Raw genomic sequence first — 26,586 nt, 5'->3', positions numbered from 1 at the left:
TTAAACCTGCCATTTACTGAGGTTAAAACAACATGGAAACCGGAGAGTATGTGAAATACTACAGCCTTCATAAAGCATTTTAATTAACTTAGCCACTATACAATGCCTAGCAATGCTCAGCCACAAACAGCAGCTGAACAAAATCAGCATCTGGTGTTAGTTAAATAAGCTTCCGTATTCAACGTAACTCAATCACCATCCAGTTTATTCATTAAGCTAGCCTCCGTGAAGTTATAATTCTGCCACTATGAAATAACCTAGCCACAGTAGTGTATTTAAAATGAAATGACACAGCCACTAGAGTCCTTTAAATCTTACCATGCACAACACATAATCCTGTCACCGTATAAACCGATCATCATACTATGGAGAAAATAATCTAGTCTCTCTATGCTTTAAAATAATTCAGTCATTATGAAGTATACAGTATACGTAAAAATGCATTCTTTGTACAATTAATGACACTTCAACTGGAGAGCATCTAAGGAACACTATCACCAGACAGAGCTGTCTCAGTATAATACGTTTAAAAAGACAAGCAACCAAATGGCTTAAAATAACCTGGCAATTACATAATAGAATAACTAAGAGTTCTAGTAAGTAAATGAAGTATAACCAGTAAAGGTACATATATTCTTATCACTATCAAGAAGTGGTTTAGCTAGAGTGTGTAAAACATCCCAGCCATTATGCTCTTACATAAACCCATTCCACCTGTGTGCACGTGTTTAAGCATCAACCACTGCACACTATATGGCAATATAGTGCACCCAGTCCTTAACGACAGGGCCCGAGCCCTAGGGTGAGGGACAGCCTAATGTTTGGACAATTTAAAGGCCGGGCTGGATGGATTGAAAAGGCAAGGGTCGGGCTGGTTCGCTCACTGCTCGGTGACGATGACTCTGCCCTCCACTGAGGCTGGTTCTGTGGGCCTGCTCGGCTGCTCCAGGCTTCGTGTCTATGACTCATTTTCATTCTGAACGCTGCCGCTTGCTTTTATTATTTGCACGATTTGTGTTTTTCTCCCTTCCCCTTCCTCTGTGCATTGGGTGTTTGTTAATGGATTCTTTTGGGTTTCTCAAATCTCAAGGTTATATAATTTAATATGTACGTTGATAATACATGTACTTTAAACTTTGATTACACAGGACCGAGAATACTACTGTCATAATATGGCCAAGTAGAACAACCTAGTCCCCAGGGATGAGGCAGGGTATGGTATGTAGGACCAGCAAGGGGACACTAATAGTGATTTGGGTCTCTGACTACCCCCCTGCAAACTTCAGCTGAACCAATACCCTGAACACCACATCCTCATTACCCTCTGACCTGTTCTCCACCAGTCTGAGGGTGGCCGTGTATTACTAGAAACATTGATATGATAAAATTACTCCTCTCCTGTGGTGTGTGGGCAATCATGTTCTTTGCATGAGGTGGACTGCACTTGATGCCTTCACTGGCAAGTAGTGAAACATTAGAGTACAGGTTCGGGGTGGGAGGTTCAAGCAGCAGGGTCCAGGAGGGGTAAAGGTGGAGGGAAGGGTTAGTGCAGTGAAGGAAGGCAGCAAAGTCCCAGTCCATCGCTGCACCACGTCCAACAGCGGCTACTCCCAGTAAAAGGTCGTCTGAATTTCCTCTCTAGTATTCTAAAAGGAGCACTATCATCATCTGCGTTCACTGTGGAAACTACGTCAGGACACAAGGAGAACTCACAGTCAGAGGTGTGCAGTCTTACTCCCAGAATGACCTGATGTGATTCAGGAATGCTGAGTCCGCCAGTCTGTTCTATGGTATTGCACAAGTGTTTCCAAGCCTGTATAATATATTGTAAACCACAATATGGTACGTATTACTAGTCCTTAGATGATTCATAAAATAATTCAGTGACCAGGATATGCACGATACCACATTTAAAATGACCCTGACTCAGTATCATGTTTCATTAAAGTTTTATAAAATGGCCAAATCATGACACATTGGATAAACTAACCCAACTGCTATATTTGCACAGCCACCTTCTTGACGGTTTAAAATAATGAAGTCTTTATGTTATGTTAAATAACCGCAAGCTTGTACAGTGTCTAAAGCATCCATACCAAACTGTAACAGATGAAACAGTACAGCCTCTCTATAATAAATTTGTCAGCCGAGCCGCTGGGTACTAACAAGACTATCACAGTCATTATTTGCATTGAATAACATCACAGACACAAGTGTGAGGTATTAGACCAGGGAAGAATGGATGAGGTGAAAGTAGGAAGAATCTGTTTCAGTAGGGGAAGCGCCAATACAATGGATCTTGGGCAGGAGGTAAGAAAGATGCACAAGAACAAAGGACCACAGAGTCAACCATGCAAACTTTGATAGTATTCCTCACTGTCCACTGCACCCACAATCTTGGTGTCATCAGCAAATCCCGTTTACCATATCATCCAATTTGTTGATACAGATGACAAACAACAACGTATCCAGCACACCACTAGTCACAGGCCTCCAGTCAGAGAGGCAACCATGTACAATCAATATCTGGTTTCATCCGTGAATCCAATGTGTAATCCAAGTTTCTGCCTCATCTAGCATGCCAAGCAACTGAACCTTCTTGGCCAACCTCCCATACAGGACCTTGTCAAATGTCTTGCTGAAGTCCATGTAGACAACGCACACTGCCTTGCCTTCATCAACTTTCCTGGTAACTTCCTCAAAAAACTTTACATTATTGGTTAAACATGACAGACCATGCACGATGCCTTGTAAACCACCCCTAATCAGTCCCTATCCATCCAAATACTTATCAATCCAATCCCTTAGAATACTTCCCAATATCTTTCCCACTACTGATGTCAGGATCACCAGCCTAAAAATTTCCTGGCTTATTCTTAGAGCCTTTCGTAAACAACAGAACAACATTAGATAACCTCCAGTTCTCTAACATCTCACCTATGACTAATATCTTTGCTAGGGTCCCTGCAATTTCTGCAATAGACTCCCACAGGGTCCAAGGGGATACATTCTCAGGCCTTGGGGATTTATCCATCCTAATTTGTCTTAAAATAGAAGCACCTCCTTCTCTGTAATCTGTATAGAGTCCATGACCTCACTAATGCTTTGCTATGCATTGCTAATGCTATGGACTTTGTCCATCTCCTGAGTAAATACACACGTCAAAAATCCATTTAACATCTCCCCCATCTCTTTTGACTCCATGCTTAGATTACCATTCTGATCTTTCAGATGATCAATTTTGTCCCTTCCTATTTTTTTGCTCTTAACATATCTGTTTAGAATCCCTTAGGATTCTCCTTCACCTCAGCTTCTAGAACAATCTCATGCCTTCTTTTAGCTCTCCTGATTGCCTTCTTAAATGTAACATCATAACAACAACCGTCAGTCTCCCCTTCTGCTGTGAAATGGGCGACATCTCCCTGGAGAGAGCGAGACACTATGGCATGTCGAACTGCCGGGTAAACAATAGTTCCTGTTGATGGCAGATCATGGTCTCTCTTTGGGTGGTTTGCTATGGCTTGGTTGGTGCTGGGCACTGACACTTCCTGCTGAAATGGGTGGGGGGGTTGAGGGGGACGTTGTTGCTTTGCTGCAGCTTGCACAGGGAGGAAGGAAAGGGGGTTTTATTAGGGTATGTTTTGATCCCATTCATTCTCTTGGGGCCCTTCTGCTTTTCGTGGATATCTGTGAAGACCAAGTATTTCAGGTTGTACATTGTATGCATTCTCTAATAATAAACGGAACCATTTGAAGTGGTTTCTGGCATTTCTAACACTCAAGTACCTCATTTATTCCTGTCTACTGATACCTGCTATGCACCTCCCCATTTTTCTTAAGCAGGGCCTCAATAGCTCTTGAAAACCCAAGGCTAAGCCTGCTATCTCACCTTTTACTTTGACAGGAACATTCAAACTCTGTTCTCTCAAAATCTCACTTTTGAAGGCCTCCCACTTATCAAGCACATCTTTGCCAGAAGACAGCCTATTCCAATCTACACTTGTCAGATCCTTTCTGATACCATCAAAATTGGCCCTTCTCCAATTCAGAATCTCAAATCGCGGATAAGACCTATCTTTTTGCACATTTCCTCTCTGGATCACTAGATGCAAAGTGCTCCCCTACACAACTCCTGTCACCTGCCCTGTCTCATTCCCTAATGGGAGGTCAAGTATCGCACACTCTCTGCAATTGGAATTTCTATGTGCTGAACGCTTTTGACAAACTCTCTCCCATCCAGCCTTTTGCAATATGGGAGTCCCAGTCAATATGTGGAAAGTTAAAATCACCTGCTATCACAGCCTTGTTTCTTGCAACAGTCTGCGGTCTCTTTACAAACTTGCTCCTTTAACCCCATGGACTATTGGGAGGTCTATAATATAATCCTATTAACGTGGTCATATCTTTCTTATTCCTCACTTCCACCCATGATGTTTCTCTAGACGAGCTCTCCAAATTGCCCTGACTGAGCACTGCCGTGACATTTTCCCTGAATAATAAAGCCACCCCTCCCCCTTTAATCCCTCCCACTCTATCACATATACATGAAACAACGAAGCCCCGGAGCATTGAGCTGCCAGTCATGCCCCTCCTGTAACTAAGTCCATAAGGCCATAAGATATAGGAGCAGAAGTAGGCCATTCGACCCATCAAGTCTGCCCTGCCATTCAAATCTTGGGCTGATCCAATTCTTCCAGTCATCCCCATTCCCCTGCCTTCTCCCCATACCCTTTGATGCCCTGGCTAATCAGGAACCTATCTATCTTTGCCTTAAATACACCCAATGATTTGGCCTCCATAGCTGCTCGTGGCAACAAATTCCACAGATTTACCACCCTCTGACTAAAGTAATTTCTCTGTATCTCTGTTCTAAATGGCCCCCTTTTGTCCTAGTCTCCCTTACCATGGGAAATACCTTTGCCATATCAAAGCTGTTCAGGCCTTTAACATTCGGAATGTTTCCATGAAATCCCCCCTCATTCTCCTGAACTCCAGGGAATACAGCCCAAGAGCTGCCAGATGTTCCTCATACAGTAACCCTTTCGTTCCTGGAATAATTCTTGTGAACCTTCTCTGAACCCTCTCCAATGTCAGTATATCCTTTCTAAAATAAAGAGACCAAAACTGCACACAATACTCCAAGTGTGGTCTCATGGGTGCCTAATAGATCCTCAACATCACATCCCTGCTCTTATATTCTATACAGGCAGTCCCCGAGTTACGAACGTCTGACTTACGAACCACTCATACTTATGAACGGAGGGAGGAGAATGCTGTCCACCATTTTAAGTTGGATCATGATGCTGTCCGCCATTTTAAGTCAATGCCATTAACACTGTGTTGTGTGTGTAACTTTGTATTTGGCTTAAATATTTCTTAACAAGATTCACCCTGACCCACCCCCCCCTTTTCCAGTCAGCACCACCACTACTTGTCCCATTTAACCTGGCTCAGTGTGGGTAGAATTTAGGACCTGGGGGAGCAGAGGACCCGTCGCCCGCAGCTGCTGCTGAATCTGCAGTTTTCTGTTCCATCGACGGAAAACGATCGCGATTGAAAATAAAGTGGAAATAATAAAACGATCGCTAAGAGGTGAAATGCCATCGATCATTGGAAAAGCGTTAGGGTACAGTCGGTCAACGATTGGAACAATTTTAAAGGATAAAATGAGAAAGGCCTTGCCCTGATGAAAGCTACAATTATTACTAAGCAACACAGTGGTTTAATTATTGAAATATATACTTTTCTTAAGTGTTTTATATGCAGAGAAAGGTAAAATATATACTATATACTAAGACAGACGTTTGTCTAACTGACACTAAACAATACCGGATGTACCTGTTCCAACTTACATACAAATCCGACTTAAAGACAGACTCAGGAACAGACTCGTTCGTAACCCAGGGACTGTCTGTACCTCTGGAAATGAATGCCAACATTGCATTTGCCTTCTTCACCACTGACTCAAACTGGAGGTTAATCTTTAGGTATCCTGCACAAGGACTCCCAAGTCCCTTTGCCTCTCTGCATTTTAAATTCCCTCCCATCTAAATAATAGTCTGCCTGTTTATTTCTTCCACCAAAGTGCATAACCATACACCTTCCAACATTGTATTTCATTTGCCATTTCTTTGCCCATTCCCCTAAACCAGGGGTTCCCGCACCCCCAGGGTGTGCGAGATGGAATTTCAGGGAGTGCGACAAAGAGTGGCTTGTGTCCTTGAGTGACGAGTCACGAGTCATCACTCAGCCAGCTGCCAGTGTGCCTTGAGGAGTGGTAGTAACTTTTGTCCCAAGCACACTCCAGTCTCCCGCTGCCCGAGTCGAGAGAGACGTAAACTCACTCCAGTCTCCCGCTGCCCGAGTCAGCGTTGAGGATTCTCATCAGTGTTACCTGGGAAGTTACACCTCAGAGATGAGGGGTCTCATCAATGTTAGCTAGAAGGTTACATCCCAGAGTTAAAAATCATCTCATAATGCCAAAATCTTTATACGTCCCGAATCAACCATCGAGTAACGTTAAAACCAAACCCTCAGACTGTAGGTAAATTATTCAATTATAAAATTATAAAAAGCTGCATTTTGATTAAAAAGCAGCTGAAGTCATTCATTGGCATTTGTCTCAATGCATTAAAGAAGTTTTTGAATTTCAAAGATTTTTTTTCTCTTAAAAAGGTTTTTTTCTTGAATTGTCGATAATTTTGAATTGTGTTAGTTAAGGAGGTATCATGGTTAGCACAGAGGACTTTGGATCGTGTGATGGGAGTTCATATCTCTGATTAGCATCGGAAATAGGTGTGTAAATTCAGTAGAGAGTAGCCTAATAAGTCGTGTCGCATCCCCATAGCATTTCCACCTGACGATTCATCTTGGCGTAACCGCAGATAATATCGTAATATAATATTCGAAAGCGTATTTCTCGCGATACTTTGCTGTGGGCGTGTCTCGTTGAGTAAAGCGGCCATCCCTGACTTCGTTAGATAATTATTCTCATATTAGCTCATATTTTTCTCTTTACCCTTAAACCTTCATTAACCCTTCATCATGTCAAAAAGAAGGAAATGGAATGATGACTCGGTGTGCTTTGGTTTCACTTGCACAACAGGAGATGATGGTTTGCAAAAACCCCAGTGCATTCTTTGTAGCGTTGTGTTTTCCAACTCAAATCTGAAGCCATCCAAGCTTCAAGAGCACTTCAAGAACAAGCATGGCGGAGCTGATATTGAAGGACATGATGTTGGGTCATTGAAAATCAAAAGAACTCATTTTGAATCACAAGGAACTCTTCCAAAATTGTTTAAAAAAAACGCTACTTCTTGCTTCATACCAAGTGGCATATAAAGTGGCCAAATCCAAGAAGCCCCATACAATTGCGGAAGATCTCATCAAGCCACGTGCACTGGAAATGGCAACAATTATCCCGAGCAAAGAAGCAAGAGAAAAATTTGAACAGGTGCCTATCAAATAATGTCATTCACAACCGAATCAGTGATTCGAGTGAAGATATCTTGGACCAGGTCATCTCAGATGTCAGAGCTAGTCCTCTTAAAATCTCTATTCAGTTGGATGAGTCAACTGATGTCTCCAGTTGTAGTCAACTCATCACATTAGTGAGGTATGTCAATGATGGCGCTGTGAAGGAAGATTTCCTGTTTTGTAAGGAGCTGAAAACAAACACAACTGCAAAGGATGTGATGCAGCTGGTGAAAGACTTCTTTGCCAAACATGATTTAGATATCAAAGTCACTGGTTCTGTGTGCACTGACGGGGCACCTGCAATGTTTGGAAATAAATCTGGCTTTTCTGCATTGATGAAAAAGGAGATTCCAGACTTGCAAGTTGCCTATTGTTTTCTTCATCGGCATGCTTTGGCATTAGAAACATTGCCTCCAAGTTTGAAGAAAGTCCTTGATACTTGTGTAAAGGGGGTTTCTTTTTTTTTCTTTGTTACTGTTGGGAAAGGGTTTCCTTTTGTTAACTAGCAGGAATGCTAATTTACTGATAACGAGAATGGTATTCCTTTGTAAACCAAATGGGGATTAATGTTCTTTCTTCTGAGTCTGTAAGCTTTTGCTGACGGGCTTTTGGGCAGATCAGCGCGAGGGGGTCGAGAGAGAGGACGCAATGCTCTAAGCTGGGCGAGGATCGGACCCCAAAGATTCTCCGAGGAGGGGGGGATGAAGCTAGATGTGCTTGGTTGACCACTCGGAGGGTCCTGAGCTGTTTGGAGAGTCGAGGAGTTCGGAGGGTCCTAAGCTGCGAGTCGAGGAGTTCGGAGGGGATCGAATGGTGGCCAGAAGACTTCAGAAATTGAGCTCCAACGGCTGTGCACGAAGTGGTTTGGACTTTGATAAGTTTGGCGCCTTTTCTTTAATTTTCTCTTCATATATACTGTATCATTATTAATCACTTAGTTATAGTAACCTTTATAAATTGTACTCATTTAATCGCATATGGTGTACTGTCTGTTTTTGGGCGAGGCGGGGACATCACACAGCATCCACACCAGCTGATTACCCAGTTTGGCGGGGCCGAAGGCTGCTCCCCCTAGACAAGAACGAGCTGAGCGAGCCTGAGGCGACCCAGGGGGTTACACTTGTGTGAAGATCATCAACTGGATCAGGGGGCGTGCTTTGAACCATCACATCTTCAAATCATTTTGTGAAGATCTGGGAAGTGAGCATTCAGTTTTGCTTTTCCACATGGAAGTCCGTTGGTTGTCACGAGGACAAGCTTTAACCCGTTTTTTTTTACTGCGGGAAGAAATCAAAGTTTTTCCTGGAGGAGCGTGAATGTGATCTGGTTGGGGCGATGGAATCACAGGAATTTGCCCAAATGCTGGCTTACTTAGCTGATATTTTCACTCGTATGAATGATCTGAGTGTTTCTCTTCAAAGAAAAGGGATAAATATATTGAAGGCTTGTGAAAAGTTGAATGCCTTCAAAGAAAAATTACGTCTTTGGCGTCGAAGAATGGAAAGAGGCAGTCTCTTTAATTTTCCTTCACTAGAAGAGATGGTTGATGATGCTGGATCCATAACTCCTACTGTGAAGAAATTGTGGCTCATTTGGAAATGCTGTCAGAATCGCTTGATAGATACTTTGCTGCTGGAGACCTGAAGATTTCAGAAGAATGGATCATGAATCCATACTCCTACAATTTGGTGAAAATGTCAGATGATGAAAAGCTGAAGGAAGCTCTTATTGATTTGCAGACAAATCGAGCTTTTGAAATGAAATTTGAAAGCAAAACTTTGGAGGAGTTTTGGTGTGCGCACTGGATACATTCACAAGACTTGGTGGAAAAGCACTCCGTGTCCTCATTCCATTTGCAACAACATACTTGTGTGAATCTGGATTCAGTTCTCTTTTGCCCATCAAGACAAAATCTAGGAATCGCCTGAATCCACAGGCAGACCTGCGGGTCGCAGTCAGCAAGAAAGTTCCATGTTTTGACAGAATCATGAATGAGAAGCAGGAGCAAAGAAGTCATTGAATTTTATGTTCACATTTGGGATTGATTTTACTGTTTACAATTTTTTCTGAATAAATTAGAATTTAATTGTTCAATTTATATTTGCATTTTATGCACTGTTAAAATTTTTTTTAAAGTTCAATTTGTTCACCCACAGTATTGTATGTGATTCAATTTGTGGTTCAAAAATTAGAAATTAGACTTCTTCATCTTCAAATGTGATATTACTTTTGTAGGGAGTGCAAACATGAATCACATATTTCCTAGGGGTGTGGAGCATAGAAAAGGTTGGGAACCACTGCCCTCAACTATCTCGGTCTCTCTGCTGACTCTCTGTTTCCTCGACACTACCCGCTCCTCCACCTATCTTTGTTTCTTCAGCAAATTTAAACACAAATCCATTAATCTCATAGTCCAAATCACTGACATACTTTGTAAAAAGCAGCAGTCCCAACACCAAACCCCTGTGGAACTCCACCGGTAACTGGCAACCAGCCAGAATAGGATCCCTTTATTCCCACTCTCTGTTTTCCGCCCATCAGTCAATGCTCTGCCCGTGCTAGTAACTTCCCTGTAATTCCATGGGCTCTTATCTTGCTAAGCAGCCTCATGTGCGGCACCTTGTCAAAGGCCTTCTGAAAATCCAAGTCCACCATGTCTACTTCATCTCCTTTGTCTACCCTGCTTGTAATTTCCTCAAAAAAATTGCAGTAGGATTTACCAGTCAGGCAGGCAGGATTTTCCCTTCAGGAAACCATGCTGGCTTTGGCCTGTCTTGTCATGCGCCTCCAGGTATTCCGTAATTTCATCCCTAACAACCGATTCCAACAACTTTCCAACCACTGAGGTCAGGCTAACAGGTCTATAGTTTCCTTTCTGCTGCCTCCCACCCTTCTTAAATAGTGGAGTAACATTTGCAATTTTCCAGTCATCCAGAACAATGCCAGAATCTATAAATTCTTGAAAGATCATCGTTAATGTCTCACAATTTCCCCAGCTACTTCCTTCAGAATCTGAGGGTGCATTCCATCAGGTCCAGGAGATTTAATCACCCTCAGACCATTAAGCTTCCTGAGTACTTCTCAGTCGTAATTTTCAAAGCACAAACTTCACTTCCCTGACACTCTTGAATGTTTGGTATACTGCAGATGTCTTTCACTGTGAAGACTGTTGCAAGTATACACAACTTGGGTGTAACTACCTCCCCGTATGCCCAGTCTATCAACCCCTCGGCCTCCCAGATGATCCAGACTTCATTCAGTTCTAGCTCCAATTCCTTAACACAGTTTGTTAGAAGCTGCAGGTGTAGTCATCCAGGACACTACATCCTGCATTAGGAGAATACAGTACCCTGCCTGGTATCCTTACAGAACTATATGTGCAATATAAAATAAAGAAAGAATAAATAATGAAAACAAAATCTAGCTACGGCCTACACCTCTCCTTGCCAAAACCTTAACTCCCCTCTCCAACACTGGCCCACTCAAACAACGGCCGCTCCACTTATACCTAATATGTTCTTGCCAAGTGCCTAAATATGTGTAATCCAACGGCTCCTTGGAACTGTGGCATGCAAAATATGCTGACTGACCCACTTGCTTCTCTCCCTCCAAACAATCTGTTGTCTCCTCAGGACTGTTGCACTCAAATTTTGCCGACTGCCCCCCTTTGCTCCTTTAAAACTCACTCTCCTTCCAAACGATTTGGTGTCTAATCCGATCTGTGGCCCCCAAAGTACGCTGGATGCCACCGATCGCTTTTAAACTCTCTCTACCTCCAAGTAATCTGGTATCTGCTCAGACTGTAGTGCACAAAATGTCAAGGTAGTTGAGACTGGTGTGCGAGCCTGTGGGGATTTAACAGATGTCTGCTCCTGGCCAATGCCCTGAGATAGAGACCAAGATATCCAGAAAGGCAAGAAAGAGTTAGAGATGGATTACGTTAAGGGTCTCAAAGTTTTCAAATTCAAATATTGAGGCAGTTTCTCTTCTCACTGATGCATCCTTATCTGCTGGGTTCAGTTTCTTCTGCTTTGTTAAAAATAAACTGTTAAAGAGAGTAACTCTTACATGCCTCAACAAGTCACTCTGGGAAGTTAGGGGTGAGTTATAAAAATTGGCCTTGTCAGTGATGAATGAGACTAAATTATATTAGATAACCCAGCCAGTGTACAGTCGAAAGTAAATTGCCATCATTACCTGACCATATACAATTTATCCTCCAAGAGGACCATAACCTTGTCATGGTTTGGAAATGAGTGTGCCTTAATGACCCAGAGAGCTACGTTGGCTGGAGTCAGGGCTTTGTGCTTTGGCCCTTGGTAGGGTCACCCATGCCAAACAGGTCAAAGGGCAGAGGCCAGACTAAGAGTGGTCCACCAGTCCTCCAGATTCGAGGGTTCAGCTTGGGGTCATCAACCCCAATTGGTAAAACAAAATTGTTATGGAAACAGCAATGAAGAATTCTTCTACATCCGAGTGCGATGGTATTCCTGAGTCTCCACCTGGGACTTGCATGATTGACGTTAGTGAAAACCAAGGGAGCTGCTGACACGATGAAGGAAGCCCTGAACACTGCCAGAGATGGAGGCCCTTCATTGCTGCCCTAAACGCCAGCAGCGTAACAGGCAGTGAGTAATACAGTATAACATAACCCCGCTGGTTTACAAAGTCCAGCTAGTACCTGATGCAAACTAATCCAGCCAGTTTACAGTATCCAATATCGGATGATTGTTTAATTTGCAGATGATTCAGCAGCTAATATTCCAACCTTCATAAAGTATCCAAAGTAATCGGACTTTTTACACTGTGTCAGTATATAACGTACAGAACTGTGCAAAAGTCTTAGGCACATGTAAAAACATTCTGTGAAGCGAAGATACTTTCAAAAATAATTAAATTTCTAAATATCAAAACATTACTATAAAGAGCAGTAAACAGTAAAAAACACAAATTAAATCAATATTTGGTGTGACCACCTTTGCCTTTAAAACTGCATCAATTCTCTTGCAGTTTTATAAGAAAATCAGCTGGTCGGTTGCTCCAAGCAACTTGGAGAAGTTGCCAGAATCCTTCTGCAGGCTTTGCCTGTCTCGGTTGCTCCTGTCTGTCTAGGCAATTCCAGACAGCCCCACTGCTGTTGAGATCAGGGCTCTATGGAGACCATACCATTTGCTGTAGAACTCCTTGTTCTTCTCTTCGCTGAAGTTAGCTTTTTATGATCGTGGCCGTGTGTTTGGGGTCAGTGTCCTGCTGCAGAACGAGGACACTGCTGTCGAAGAGACACTCCCCACCCCCCTATGCGGCTGTCCGAGAGAGACTCCCCATCCCTTACACGGTCAGACGCCTCCCTGATGGTACTGCGTGATGGATGAGAATCTGCTTGTACTTCTCACCATTGAGGATTCCATTAACTCTGACCAGATCACCAACTCCATTTGCAGAAATGCAGTCCCGAACCTGCAGGGAACCTCCACTATACTTCACTGTTGGCTGCAGACACTTATCCACGTAGCACTCTCCAGCTTTTCCACGGACTAACTGCCTCCTGCTTGAGCCGAAAATTTCAAAGTTTGACTCGTCGGTCCAGAGCACTTGCTGCCATCGTTCAGCACCCCAGCTCTTGTGTTTTTGTGTGTAGGCGAGTCTCTTGGCTCTGCCTCCACTTCAGGGGAATGGCTTTTTGGCAGAAACTCGTTCATGAAGACCACTTCTGACAAGCCTTCTCAGACTGTAGAGGGGTGTACTTGGCTTCCAGTGAGTTCAGAGCCGACAGCAGTGCTGGACTTCCTCCGATTTAGAAGGGAAGTCAGTTTGATGTACCTCTCGTCTGCAGTTTCTGTAGCCAACCACTGCATTTCCGGTCTTCAGCTTTACACACTTCTTTGTGCTTCTTCAGAAGAGCTTGGAAAGCCATTCTTGAAATTCCTGCCTGCCCCCAAATTTCTGCTTGGTAAAGACCTTGCCGACACAGGATGACCTCTTTGTGTCTTGTTGCTACGCCTACCCTTGCCACGGTGTCAGAACTGATGACTGGAAGAGTGTCTGAAACAGCCTCATCCTTGAGTTTGGTTGTCCTTTGCCCAGTTTCCTTCTGCACCTGCTTCTGCTTCAGTTAATCAGTTTGCATCATTCATCACATCACCTCATTCATCAATAGCACCTGTTGTTAATCTTTGTTTAATCATGGCCTGGGCTACATAACTACAAAGTTATCAAGCTTTTGTTTGAAAAATGGTCTATTATTTAATACTAACACAGGAAAGTCTGCAGATGCTGAAAATCCAAAGCAACACACCCAAAAAGCTGGAGGGACTCAGTGGGTGAGGCAGAATCTATGGAAATGAATAAAGAGTCAGTGTTTTGGGCAAAACACCTTCTTCAGGAGAAGAGTTAAACTTCTACAGGGTAGGCGTCCCTTAAAGAGACTTTGCAGTGGACAAACATGAGAAAATCGGCAGATGCTGCAAATCCAGTGACTTAATGTGACTTTCTTTAACAAAATGCAAACATTTCTCTGGAACATTTAAATTTTTTGAAAGTGAATGTTTGGAAATCTAAAATTTGCTCTTTTCTACTGACAAACTAGTGCAGAAATAAAAAAAATAAGCATCAAGAGCAAAAATTATATTTTAAAAAATCAAGGGTGCCTAAGATTTTTGCACAGTATTGTACATTGTCTTCCCAGTTCCAAATAACACTCATACTACTGAGCTAAATATCTGTACCCTTATTTGTTTCCCAACCAGCTTCCTATTTTAACCAATATAGAGTACTGTTTATAAAGTTTTGCACAGTACTGCACATAAAATAACTCATAATATAGTGTGCAATTTGTTAATTAACACATCCATTATTATGCATAATAATTTACTCTTGAAAATGTTAAATCCAGTTATCACATGTTCAAAACAAGCATTATACACTCTATTATAAAAAAATTGCCATGAAATACCCTGCAAATTAAACCATTCAGTACATTATTTAATCAAGCCCCTCTGTAGTGTACAAAATGGCCAAATAAATACAGTAACTAAATAAACTTGATATTTTACAGATTGCAAAATAAACCAGCCATAGACAGGAGGATCAATTAATCTAATCATGTAAATATGTAAAATCCAGTTCTATAAATTATGATTCGTAATCAAAATTTCTAAACATCTGAAATAAAATAATCTAACTTTTATACTGTACAAAATAACCCAGACATAATATGAAATGTCAGCGATAATGTAGAGTTAATAAATTCAGCCACTATACAGAATAGAAAATAATCCATCCTCCATAAAGTACGCCAAGTAATCCAGCCATGTTTTCTAACCCATCTACTCTAGTGTATAAACACACCAGCCGGATGCTGCTTAAACCAAACACGATACAGAGAAAAGTGTCCAACGTAACACAGCCTCTTTATGGAGTCTTTTTTCAAAATCAAGGTCTATGCTGTGCTTAATAGCCCAGCCACAGTACATTATATAACAGTACAGTATCAATTAATCCAGTCAACATCCACAAAATAATACACTTCAGTCATTATACAGTGACCTTATTACAATACAGTAGATCATATAAAACTTGTCAGTACGCCATTCATAATATAACCACAAGACACTGGATTAAATAATTGAACAATTCATGTGTAACGTAAGACAGCTTCTATAAACTGTGTTTATTAACATAGCTATTACAGTGTATAAAATGGACATCTACGAAACTGTGCTGATTAACCCAGCCAACATATACCGCTCCACCACCCAGTTCCAATAAACACCATAAGCTCAGACATTGTGCTCAACCCAAAACAGTACAGTATATAACATAAAATATTTACCATATTAAAAACCCAGCTCAATATAGTATTAAAAATAATGAAAACAGGGTAGAATATATACCCAGTCTTATTTATTTGTGACTCCATACCCACAAATTAAAATGGACTCTTAATTTCCCTCTGGATCAGGCTAGGAAACCACACAGCCTGTAACATAACTGTTGCGTTGTAAAATAGGTATAAAACAGACGGACTACCTGGTATTGAACTAGGTGCAAAATTCCCACACAGCAAGGTTACCCTCAGCTTCATTAGTAATTCAATGTCACCTTCACAATTACCGGGGGACCGATGTCTAAAATGAGTCAAGCCACAGCCCGAAAGAACCATCTTCAGAGATTCATACCTTCCAGACATCACAGTGGTACACAGGTAGAAAGCAATAGTCCTGGGATTCAACAAAATTGGCTCAAGACTTTGTGCAATCTCATAGCATCAGGATAAACGTGGCTGAAGAAATCTACTCCGGATTACTTTTGTCCCTCATTCTCCTCCATATTGAGCAACATTTGGAAGAAGTGCTGAGAGTAACAAGGGAGAGGACTGGACCTGGGATGGAGACCAATGTCCATCACAAACCATGATCTGGTTGAGCTCTGCAGGATATGCCTGCCAGACTGGGTCAGGAGCAAATAGCGATAGGTCCATCATCAGAGATAAGCACACTGACCCTCCTCCTAGCAGAGGCAGGTTCACCTGCCCACGACAGCATTGGTTGTGACTGGTGGGAAGACAAAAGAGCCATTTTAAATTCCCCCTCCTCCACCGTACGGCGAGGCATTATAACCGTGCTCAGTGGGATAGGGTCTGAACATGAGGCAGTGCGGGCCATCGGCAACAGCAGAAGCACAGACCGGCCAATGTCATGGCTGGAGATATCCTTTACTCTACCATCAAGCCAGAGAATCAAGCCTCATATCACGAGGATTTCAGGAGCAGAATAAGGGATCAATAAAAATGAGTTGCCAGCCTACTAGAGCTGCAATAGTTAATGGGAACAGGCCTTTCAGCTCACTCACTCTGCAGCATCAAATTAAATTAATCCTACTCTAACCCCGTTGTATTGACCCTGTATTCCCATCAACTCTCCTCAGTGGTCACTTGCAACCTACCACCCTACAAATCTCTGAGAAGTGGAAGAGAAACGAGCGCATTCAAGAGAAAGCACTTGGAGCTCAGCGAGTTCACAACAAATGGATCAGATTAAAGTCTGACAGTCATGCTAGATCTAATCATGAATTATGGCAGACAAGTAAACGACTGATCACAAAAAGAGCCTACAAAGACAGCCCTTTCCTCAATGCAGGCAGAGGTCACCTGTGAGTAATGAAAGGCTACAGCAAGCATTTTCATCCAAAAGTCCTGAGCAGGTGGTCCCTGCCAATCTGATTCATGCAACCACAATATCCTGAAAGGGAGGGGAAGCAGCCAGAAGTTGTGGTACATATTGGTAGCAGTGACAAAGGAAGAAAAAGGAGGCATGATAAAAGAATATAGAGAGTTAGGAAGGAAGCTGAGAAGCATGATCTCAGGATGAGTGCCTGAGCCACACGGGAGTGAGGATAAGAGTAGAATTAAGAGGCAGAAAAATTGGAACAGCGGGCAGGGATCCAGATTTCTGGATAATTGGGTCCTCTTCTGGGATAAGTGGGGCCTGTACAAAAAGGCTGGATTGCATTTGAATCTGAGGAGGACCAATATTCTTGCAGGTAGATTTACTAGAGCTGTTGGGAGGGGGATGGGAACCAGGATGATAGAGCTGAGGATGAGCCAGCAGGTTTACAAGTAGATGATGTAATAGGAATGTAAGAAAGGACAAGCCAACAATTGGATACAAATGCAAACAAGTTCAAAAGGGCGGAGAATGCAGGACTGGAGGTACTGTATTTAAATGCGTGTAGCATTTGGAATAAGGTAGACAGACTCATGGAACGATTGAGATTGGTCAGTATGACTGAGTTATGGCCATAGTTGGGAGCTTAACATCAATGGATATACTTTGTATCGAAAGGACAGGCAGGGAGGTATAGGAATTGTTGGTAAGAGATAGAGTTGCATCTTTAGTAAGAGGTGACATAGGGTCAGAGGATGTTGAATCGTTGTGGGTGGAGTCTTAACTGCAAGGGTAAAAAAACCATTATGGGAATCATATGTAGGCCTCCAAATAGCAGCCAAGATATGGGGTTGAGATTGCAAAGGGAGCTGGACAAGGCGTGTATAAGGGTAATGACACAATTGTAATGAGGGACTTCAATACGCAAGGGGATTGGGAAAATCAGAATCGCAAGGGAGGGAATTTATTGAATGCCTACGATAGCTTTTTAGAGCAGCTTGTGCTTGAGCCTACTCAGGGAAAGGCTATCTTAGACTGGGTTTTGTGTAATAACCCAGATCTTATTAGAGAGCTTAACACAAAGGAACCCTTGGGAGGCAGCGATCATAACATGATTGAATTCATAGTGCAATTTGAGAGGGAAAAGCACAAGTCACATGTATCAGTATCACAATGAAATAAAGGGAATTACAGAGTCCTGAGAGAGGATCTTGCCCGGGTGGATCGGAGGAGGATATTGGCAGGGATGACAGCAGAGCAGAGGTGGCTGAAGTTTCAGGAATAGTTCATAAGTCACAGGATAGATACTTCCCACAGAGGAAGAAGCTCTAAAATGGCAGTGGTAGGCAACTGTAGCTGACAAGGGAAAATGATGCTAATAAGGTATTAATGGGGGACTAAGAAATAGCAGATGGACTTAATGAGTACTTTGCATCTGTCTTCACTTGTGGAAGGTACTAGGTGTGTGCCAGTGTTAGAGAGCAGCTGTGAGTGACATTACTATTACAAAGGAAAAATTGCTAGGCAAATTGAAAGGTCTTAAGTTGGATAAGTCAGCTGGACCAGACGGACAACATCCTAGAGTTCTGAGAGAGGTTGCTGAAGAGTTAACGAATGCACTGGTCATGATCTTTCAAGAATTACTTGATTCTGTAATGGTCCCGGAGGACTGGAAGATTGCAAATATCACTCCACTCTTTAAGAAGAGAGGAAGGCAAAAGAAAGGAAATTGCAGGCCAATTAGCCTAACCTCAGTGGTTGGGAAAGTATTGGAGTCTATTATTAAGAATGAGGTTTTGAGGTACTTGGAGACTAATGATAAAATAAATCAAAGTCAGCACGGTTTCTGTAAAGGGAAATCTTGCCTGTTAAATCTTGTTAGAGTTCTTTGAGGAAATAACAAGTAGGGTGGACAAAGGAGAGGCAGTGGATGTCATTTACTTAGATTTTCAGAAGGTGTCTGATAAGGTGACACAGACGAGGCTGCTTAACAAGATAAAATCCTATGACATTACAGGAAAGATAGTGGCACAGATAGAGGAATGGCTGACAGGCAGGGGCAGTGAGTGGGATTAAAAGAGGCTTTTTTCTGGATGGCTCCTCAGGGGTTAGTATTGAGACCGCTGCTTTTCATGTTGTTTGTCAATGACTTGGACAATGGAATTGATGACTTTGTGGTAAAGTTTGGGGATGATACGAAGATAGGTGATGGGGTAGGTAGTGCTGAGGAAGCAATGCAATTGCAGCAGGAATTAGACAAATTGGAAGAATGGGCATAGAATGTGGCAGATGGAATGCAGTGTTGGGAAATAAAGGAACAATAATGAAGACTATTGTCTAAATGGGGAGAAGGTTCAAACTTCAGAGGTGCAGAGGGATTAGGAGTCCTTGTGCAAGACTCCCAGAAGGTTGGTTAATTTACAGGTTGAGCCTGTGGTAAAGAAGGCAAATGCAATGTTGGCATTTATTTCAAGGGGAATAGAATACAAGAGCGAGGAGATAATGCTGAGACTTTATAAGACACTAGTCAGGCTGCATTTGGAGTATTGTCAACAGTTTTAGGGCTCATATCTCAGAAAGGATGTGTTGTCACTGGAGAGAATCCAGAGGAGGTTCATGAGGATGATTCCGGAATGAAGGGGTTAACATATGAAGGAGTGGGTATGATGACTGATTACTGCACAATGTTCGGTTCTATTCCACGGAATATCAATCCTAGAAAATGTGCACAGAAGTGACAAGTGAGATTGTACCAGGCCATTGCTGTCTCCACCCTCCTCTTGACATTCATTGCATGACTATTGCTCCATCAATGAATTGACTGGCCCCGCCTCAAAAACTGCACTCACAAGAGAAATTAGTGGTGAGTGACTTTTCTCCTGAAACTTCAAAGCAGGTCCTTCGCCCAAAGGGGACAACTCAATGTACTGCCTCCATTTGCCTGAAAGAGTATAGCACCAAAGCCACCATCCAATACAAGGCAGATAACTCGATTAACAGCCCCATCTACTCATTCATTCCCTCCACTTCTCATGCAGCAGGGCTGAGTGTGTACCACCTACCAAATGATCTGGTAGTAACTTGCCCAGGTACCTCTCAAAACCATGCACGTCCTGTACCACTAAGGTGGACAATAGTTGAATGTATATCACAGATGTTTAATCATCACTGGCTCTGCAATTTTAAAACTCCCTGTCCAATAGTATATTTCCTTTAGGTTGTTATATCCAGGGGTAGTAGTGGGGACAAGCTCCCACACCTATTAAATGCTCCTGATGGTGTAACATGTGGCTTAGCTACTAAACCTGGTGGAACCATTTCCACTGACTGGAGAAGGGACAAAGGTGGGTTACTGGCACCCTAAAACCAATTGCTTCAGGCAGATGAGGTTCATCAGCCCTGGTTAGCAACTCCTCTAGAAGGAAAACTCTGATCTCAAACCTCCATTGCCTTGCAGCTATACCCACTCATGGGAGCTTCGGGAGCAAACCCAGAGGGAAATATCCGGAGTTGCAGAGCCTACGGCAGTCCCGTATTGAGTTCAACATTGACTGGCAATTGTGTGACGGTGCTGCTGCCAAACTGTGTTAGTCTCCGAGATTCCTTTGGATTCATCAGATGCACGGAGAGGGAGAGCTTGCTACATGGGCGACGGCTTGCTCTCCATATTGCATTGCCCCGGCTTGCGTAACTAGACAGCAAAGTATGGTCAACCCTGACCAACACAGGCTCATATTTAACAACAGCACTGTGAGAGTGCAACAACAGCTTCTCAAAGGGTCAACAATACACGGTACCCTCGCTTTAGCAGCATTGCCCACAATCCAGTAAATAAATAAGCTGATTGGGCCTCAGCCTGAGGGTTCCTCAGGCCTGTTTCTTTTCCTTTAAGTATAGCACAGCTTAAAATTCAAGAATGCCTTAGGCGTATGATCAATTGGCTGCTGGCTGTTCTGACCACAACAGTCCTGCTGTGACTCAGTGGAAAAGCAATGGGTGTCCATTGATTATGGAAGAACAAGTACCATGGACCAAGCTCCTGTTGTCCCTGGAGCACTTTCTAACGAGCTCCGTCCAAAGTCCTTCAAAGCTTTTGCATTGATTTCTTCAGGCAATAATTTTTGTTGATTTTTTTTTAAAGACTAAATTGATGGAAGATAGAGTGAATGAGGCCGTGGTCAGTTCAGTATCCGACTTGGCATTGTTGATGCAGATATCCTTGTCATTGAGACAATGACATAACTTGACAGATATGGCCACCGATGTAGGGGACACTGCTGTGTGGTAATCTGACTTGTCTCTCTGCCAAACTAGGATGCTTGTCATAGCATTTTAGTTATCCAATTCTGCTCGATGATGCTAAGTTAAGATCACATGTTAAATGCAGCAGAATTAATTACCTTATTATGAAAGGGTCATTGATAAATTTTGTAAATGGGCAAAATTATAGCAGATAAAGAGTCCATCAAAGGGGAGAGTAAAACCCTCAAAGAAACTCAAAATTATTTTGTAAAGTAGCAACAGACATCAAGTTATTAGCCTTGCATTAATTGTACCCATTTTGCATTATTCCCAAAGGTATATTTAATCACTGTTTCAACTTCAGATCTCTCTAACCTGCCCACCACCTCTGCCTCTAAACTTCAAAAGCACCTCAGCTACCTCACGCAAATCAAAATTACATAGACAGTTTGAACACTCTACGTGCAATTTTCCACTATAACGTCATTCTTATCTTCATGTGATTTGTGTCATGTGAAAATTCTCCATATCGTTTTAGTTCACGGTACAGCATGGTGAAGGCCCTTCTGGCCCTCAAGCACTGGCACCCTAACCCTGGGGGAGAGGGGGGTTACCAACCTATTTTATACCATGGGTCATTAATATCATTGATCAAGAAATCCATGAACCCCAGATTGGGAGCCCCTGCTCCTAACCTAATCACAGGGCAATTTAAAATGGCCAAATACCTACCAGATACGTCTTTGGATTGTGGAAGGAAACTGCAGCACCTGGGAAAACCCGGGACGTACAGATTCCCTACAGATGGCACCGGAATTGAACTCCAAACTCCGTAATAACGTTGTGCTAACCGCCACACTACCCTGCTGCCTCAGATAAATAAATCACTCGCCACATACACGGTATTAGTTAACACCTGTTTAACTAATCTCTACATATCCGTTAGCCCTGTGTGCAGTGGTTGTCACTTCATGAACAATCATGATCATGAGGCCATGTCCTGTGATCTGCTATCAGTCAGATCTCGGATGTAATGTTTCAGAAAGAAATAACCTGTGTATTGAGCACTACAAAAACACTCAAATATCATTCCTTAAGTAAATGGTGTAAATATTTTGTTCACAAACCATATTCAAATCCAGAATTTATAATCACAACAATGCAAATTGTGAAGAGCTGTCAGTCTCCTGAACACAATTCAGTTCTCAATATGTTTTGCTTCAAAGCAATTTTCTTTTGCAAGTCCAAATCCCAACCAGTGTGAGTCAACAGTGAAAGAATGGATGCAGTTGATGCATCTGACCACATTCTTAACAGCATTCACTTTCTTATTAGTTCAGAGTTTACACCCCTCTGGCATGAGACTTTGCTAGGATCCATATACTGTATTATTCTCCATGAATTTGCTTACCATTAAGAGTTATTGTATAAAATGCCCAGACAATATTTAACACAGCTGTTAAGATACATTGACTGAATATATGTTAAGGAGGTAGATTTTAAATAGCAACTTAACTGTAGTTTTCTGAGTAACATTATTGTCTGCTATTATAGATTTGATTCTCCCTTACATATCTAAATGTATGTGTGGCAATTGATGTCTCAACATTACACTCTCTTGTTCTCATATGATCAAGAGCAACTGTTTTATACACGTATTAGGAATTTGCTGTGGTGTGGGCGAGATATGCAATAAAAACAACATTCAACAATTATAATGGGTAAAAACAAAATTAAACGTGCATAATACCAGCAATGTTAAGCAGAATTATAAAAAGTGGCTTAAACCCCTGTGACTCGGGTATCACTGCCTGCAGAACAACTGCATCCCACCGACCACTTGCACTGTTTGTGCCGGAGGGTACGGTCCCTGTGGGCTCCTAGATGATAGTTCTCCGTCCTTCCCCCTCCCCGTAGCACTCCAAAATGTGGCAGGTGAGAGAACTTGTAGAGGGACTGGGAAGAGGAGGATTTCACACACTTTTACACACCCACTCACACTGGTCATGCCCACTAGTGTTCTCCCAGGAGGCGAGAAGCGACTGTCAGAGGTGATACCGACTCTCCTGCGGGCCACAGAGCAGCCTTGTCCTGTCCCGTCCCGTCCCGTCCCGTCCCCGGGAGGTTCCCAGGCCGTCGCGGCCCGGAGTCTCTGCAAACTTTCCTGCGGCCAGTGCCAAGGAGAGGCGAGAGGCGAGAGGCCGCTGAGAGCGCACTCTCGTCCACGGGCTCCGAGTACTCACCCACGGAGGCCAGCAGCAGGTAGAACGGCCACATGGTCCGCGATCCTCGGGCGCCGGCTCCCGTGGTCCGATCCCCGGGAACGAGCCGGCAGCGCGGCCGAGGCTGCGACTGCTGGGCAGGCGGGAGAGGAAGTGCTCTGGGGCGAGGGCGAGGATTCCGAGAGAAGGCAGAGGGGAGAAACGCCAACAACAACCGCTTGCATTCATGTAGTCTCCTTCCCGAGCTCAGCCAAGACCAGTTCTGTCAGCAGCACCTTGGCGCATTCTCCACCGATAAGGGTTCCACATAACTCGTGCTGCTAAAACAGATTCATAGAAAATAATACACGGAGTCATAGATTAAGAGCAAGGCCACTCGGCCCAACTGGTCCGTGCCAGTCATCGTGCTGGTCCCACTTTCCCCTGTTTGGCGCTTATCCCTTTAAACTGCTCCTATTCATGTACCTGTTCAAATAACATTTTAATGTTATTATTGTACCTTCCTCGGGTGCTTTCTCCATCTCCTCCCTCTGTGTGAAGAATTTGCCCCGAGGTTCCTTTTAAATTTTTCACCTGTGCCCTCTACTTTTTAGTTCCTCCTTCTCTAGGAAAAATACCCAATCTACACAACTCACGACTTTATACAGCTCTGTAAGATCAGCTCTCAGACTGCTATCTTTTAAGAAATGAAGTCCTAACCTGCTCAGACTCTGCCTGTACTCAGACCTAGTGTATCCATTGCCAAGGGATGCATGCACTTGACTATACAAACATTAAAAAAGGGGTATGATGTGAATGATTTGTTTTGATGCTGAGACAGTGATATACTGCAGATGTTGGAAATCTTGAGCAAAACACAAAATACTGGAAGAACTCAGCAGGTCAGATAGCATCTGCAGAGGAGAATAAACAGTCCTGTTTTGGGCTGAGACCCTCCGACTGCACCGGGTAGGAAGGGGGCAGAAGCCAGAATGAGAGGTAGTGGAAGGAGAAGGAGTACAAGCCACAGGTGATAGGTGAGACCAGGTGAGGAGGAAGTGGGTGCATGGGGGGAGGGGGGAGAATTTTTAAATCGGGACACTATTTAACAAAGAGTTCACAGAGATCATAAAAGTGGGATAAAAAATTGGCTTGTGAAATTGCTGGGTCTCCTGTGTCCTTTCCATCCACCATCTATTCTCTATATCACAGGTTTTCTGCTTAACCCTACCCTTCTGCTGCCCTGTAGAATGTTTCCTTTTCCCTCGAGGCATGGTAAAGTTTCTTATCTGAGAACACCTTGCAATTCTGGCTAACTTGCTCTTCGTCCTCTTGTCACAAACCCATCCTCAGTTCTTCTCAATAGGGAAGCCATGGTTGCCAATTATGGTAGACGTCAGGGCGACCCATACACTGTGGACTCTCTGTAGCACCGGTTGAATGGGAGGAGGTCCTCGGTGAGATAGTGTCTAAGGGGAGGTACCTGTGTCAGATCCTTGAAAGCTTTGACACTGCGTTTCTCACGCCAGTGACTGTTGAGGTTGGAGTTTTGTGACAAGGTTTGTGGAGGTAAAAGAGTAGCTTCAGCAGTTATCAACAGTCCAGTAGTCCTGGGACCAATCATGGAATGGATGATGGAGAGACCCTTACAGTCTATGCCTCGGAGGATGATATGATCAGACACCTATCAGTGCCCAAGTCAGGTGAATCCATGTCACCTTATGCTTGTTCCTCAGATCTTGCTCTGGGTCTTTGTAAGGAAACTGGCCTTGTTCATGTGCTTTTTCTTTGCTAATCTGTTTTTGCTTGATTCACAAGTGCACAAGGAAGTAGGAGAACTAAACCACTCATCCCCTACAGCCTCCCCGCCGTTCAATCTGATCCTCCAGAACTGAAATGACTTTAATACTTACATGAGGAGTAAAAATCTTTACGTCTCCATCTAAATGTGCAATGTGCAATTTATTATAAATTATAATAAATATTATGTACAACAGGATAGTCAATATAACATAGAACTCCAGTTGTGTCAGCATGAATTAAGCAGTCTAATGGCCCGGTGGAAGAAGCTGTCCCGGAGCTTTCATGCTGTGGCACCGTTTCCCAGAGGGTAGCAGCTGGAACAGTTTGTGGTTGGGGTGACTCAGGTCCCCAATGATCCTTAGGGTCCTTTTTGCACACCTGTCTTTGTAAATGTCCTGAATCGTGGGAAGTTCACATCTACAGATGCATTGGGCTGTTCACATCACTTTCCATTGAGTCCTGTGATCTCATCCCAGGCAGTGATGCAGCCAGTCAGGATGCTCTCAATTGTGCCCCTAAGGAAAGTTCTTAGGATTTGGGGGCCCATACCAAACTGTTTTAACCGTCTGAGGTGAAAGAGGTGCAGTTGTGCTTTTTTCACCACACAGCCAGTATGTACAGATCACGTGAGATCCTCGGTGATGTTTATGCCGAGGAATTTAAAGCTGTTCACCCTCTCAAACTCAGATCCATTAATCTCAATAGGGGTTAGCCTGTCTCCAATCCTCCTGTAGTCCATCACCAGCTTCTTTGTTTTGCGACATTGAGGGAGAGGTTGTTTCCTTGACTCCACTGGGTCAGGGTAATGACTTCTTCTCTGTAGGCTGCCTCATTATTATTTGAGATTAGGCCAATCAGTGTAGTGCTATCAGCAAATTTAATTAGCAGATTGTAGTTGTAGGTGGGGACACAGTCATGGGTATACAGAGAGTAAAGGAGGTGGCTTAGTACACAAGAAGGTGTACTCTCCCCCTTGTAGCTGATGTAGAGGTCATAGGCTTGGGAGGTCCTGTCAGAGTAACTGGTAAGTGTCTGCAGAGTATTTTGCATACCAGCAATTATGTCTAATTTGGCAATGATGCTACTGTCAAAGTGTTAGAGTTCCTGGACTGATAGCAAAGTGACACTCAGGTCTATCACTGATGCCACTAATCACAAAATCCTTCTCTTCTAGAAATTGATTTTTAGAGTTTGGCTGCCTGTGATGTCTTAACAAAGGCCAGTGACTGCACACAAAAAAACCTCATGTTACTGGAGAAGTACCACCAATTCTATCTTCATAAAATGCTCCAGATCCACTGGAAGAATATGCCAACCAACGTCAGCACTTTGCTTAGGCTGATATATCCAGCGCTACAGCCTTAAATGCAGTTAGCTACACTAGGCCATCAATGCACAATTCTATTGCAAGCTCCATCATGGGAGGAGATTTCCAGACAGATGAAGTCAATGGGGAAATGGAGAAAGGAGAGCACTGTTACACAAACTTCCCAAATGTCCATCCCTCCCACAGGCACGTGCAAGTGTTTGTGGTTCAGACAAAATGTTTTCAGCTTGAAACGTTTCTCCAGAAGCAGCCTCGAGACCCCACTGCAGGAATTCTTCAGGCCAGTGTCCTCCAGCCCAACCATCTCCATCAGCATTAGGGCCTGAAGTGGTGATCTGATGGATGCACGAAGTTCAACTCTGTTTGCAACTCC

The 26,586-nt window shown here is 43.2% G+C and overlaps 1 protein-coding gene across 6 annotated transcripts in view; it reads right to left on the bottom strand.

The window, feature by feature from the left end:
• ldlrad3 (low density lipoprotein receptor class A domain containing 3) overlaps window positions 1-23,642 on the bottom strand; it is a 148,635-nt gene extending 124,993 nt beyond the window's left edge. For 2 of the 6 annotated variants that reach the window (XM_059975436.1, XM_059975442.1), the window contains exon 1: window positions 23,126-23,560. In XM_059975436.1, the coding sequence (XP_059831419.1) occupies window positions 23,126-23,159 (34 nt within the window). In that variant the 5' untranslated portion in view covers window positions 23,160-23,560. Of the gene's footprint in view, window positions 1-22,881; window positions 23,029-23,125; window positions 23,561-23,603 lie in introns of those variants that run through there. The other 4 variants (XM_059975435.1, XM_059975440.1, XM_059975439.1 and 1 more) reach the window with 4 other exon arrangements.
• Between the last annotated feature and the right edge of the window lie 2,944 nt (window positions 23,643-26,586).

Source organism: Hypanus sabinus, chromosome 7, assembly GCF_030144855.1.
Source record: "Hypanus sabinus isolate sHypSab1 chromosome 7, sHypSab1.hap1, whole genome shotgun sequence".
Lineage (NCBI taxonomy): Eukaryota > Metazoa > Chordata > Chondrichthyes > Myliobatiformes > Dasyatidae > Hypanus > Hypanus sabinus.
The sequence above is the reverse complement of the archived record's forward strand: the minus strand, read 5'-3'. Positions and strand labels throughout refer to the sequence as shown.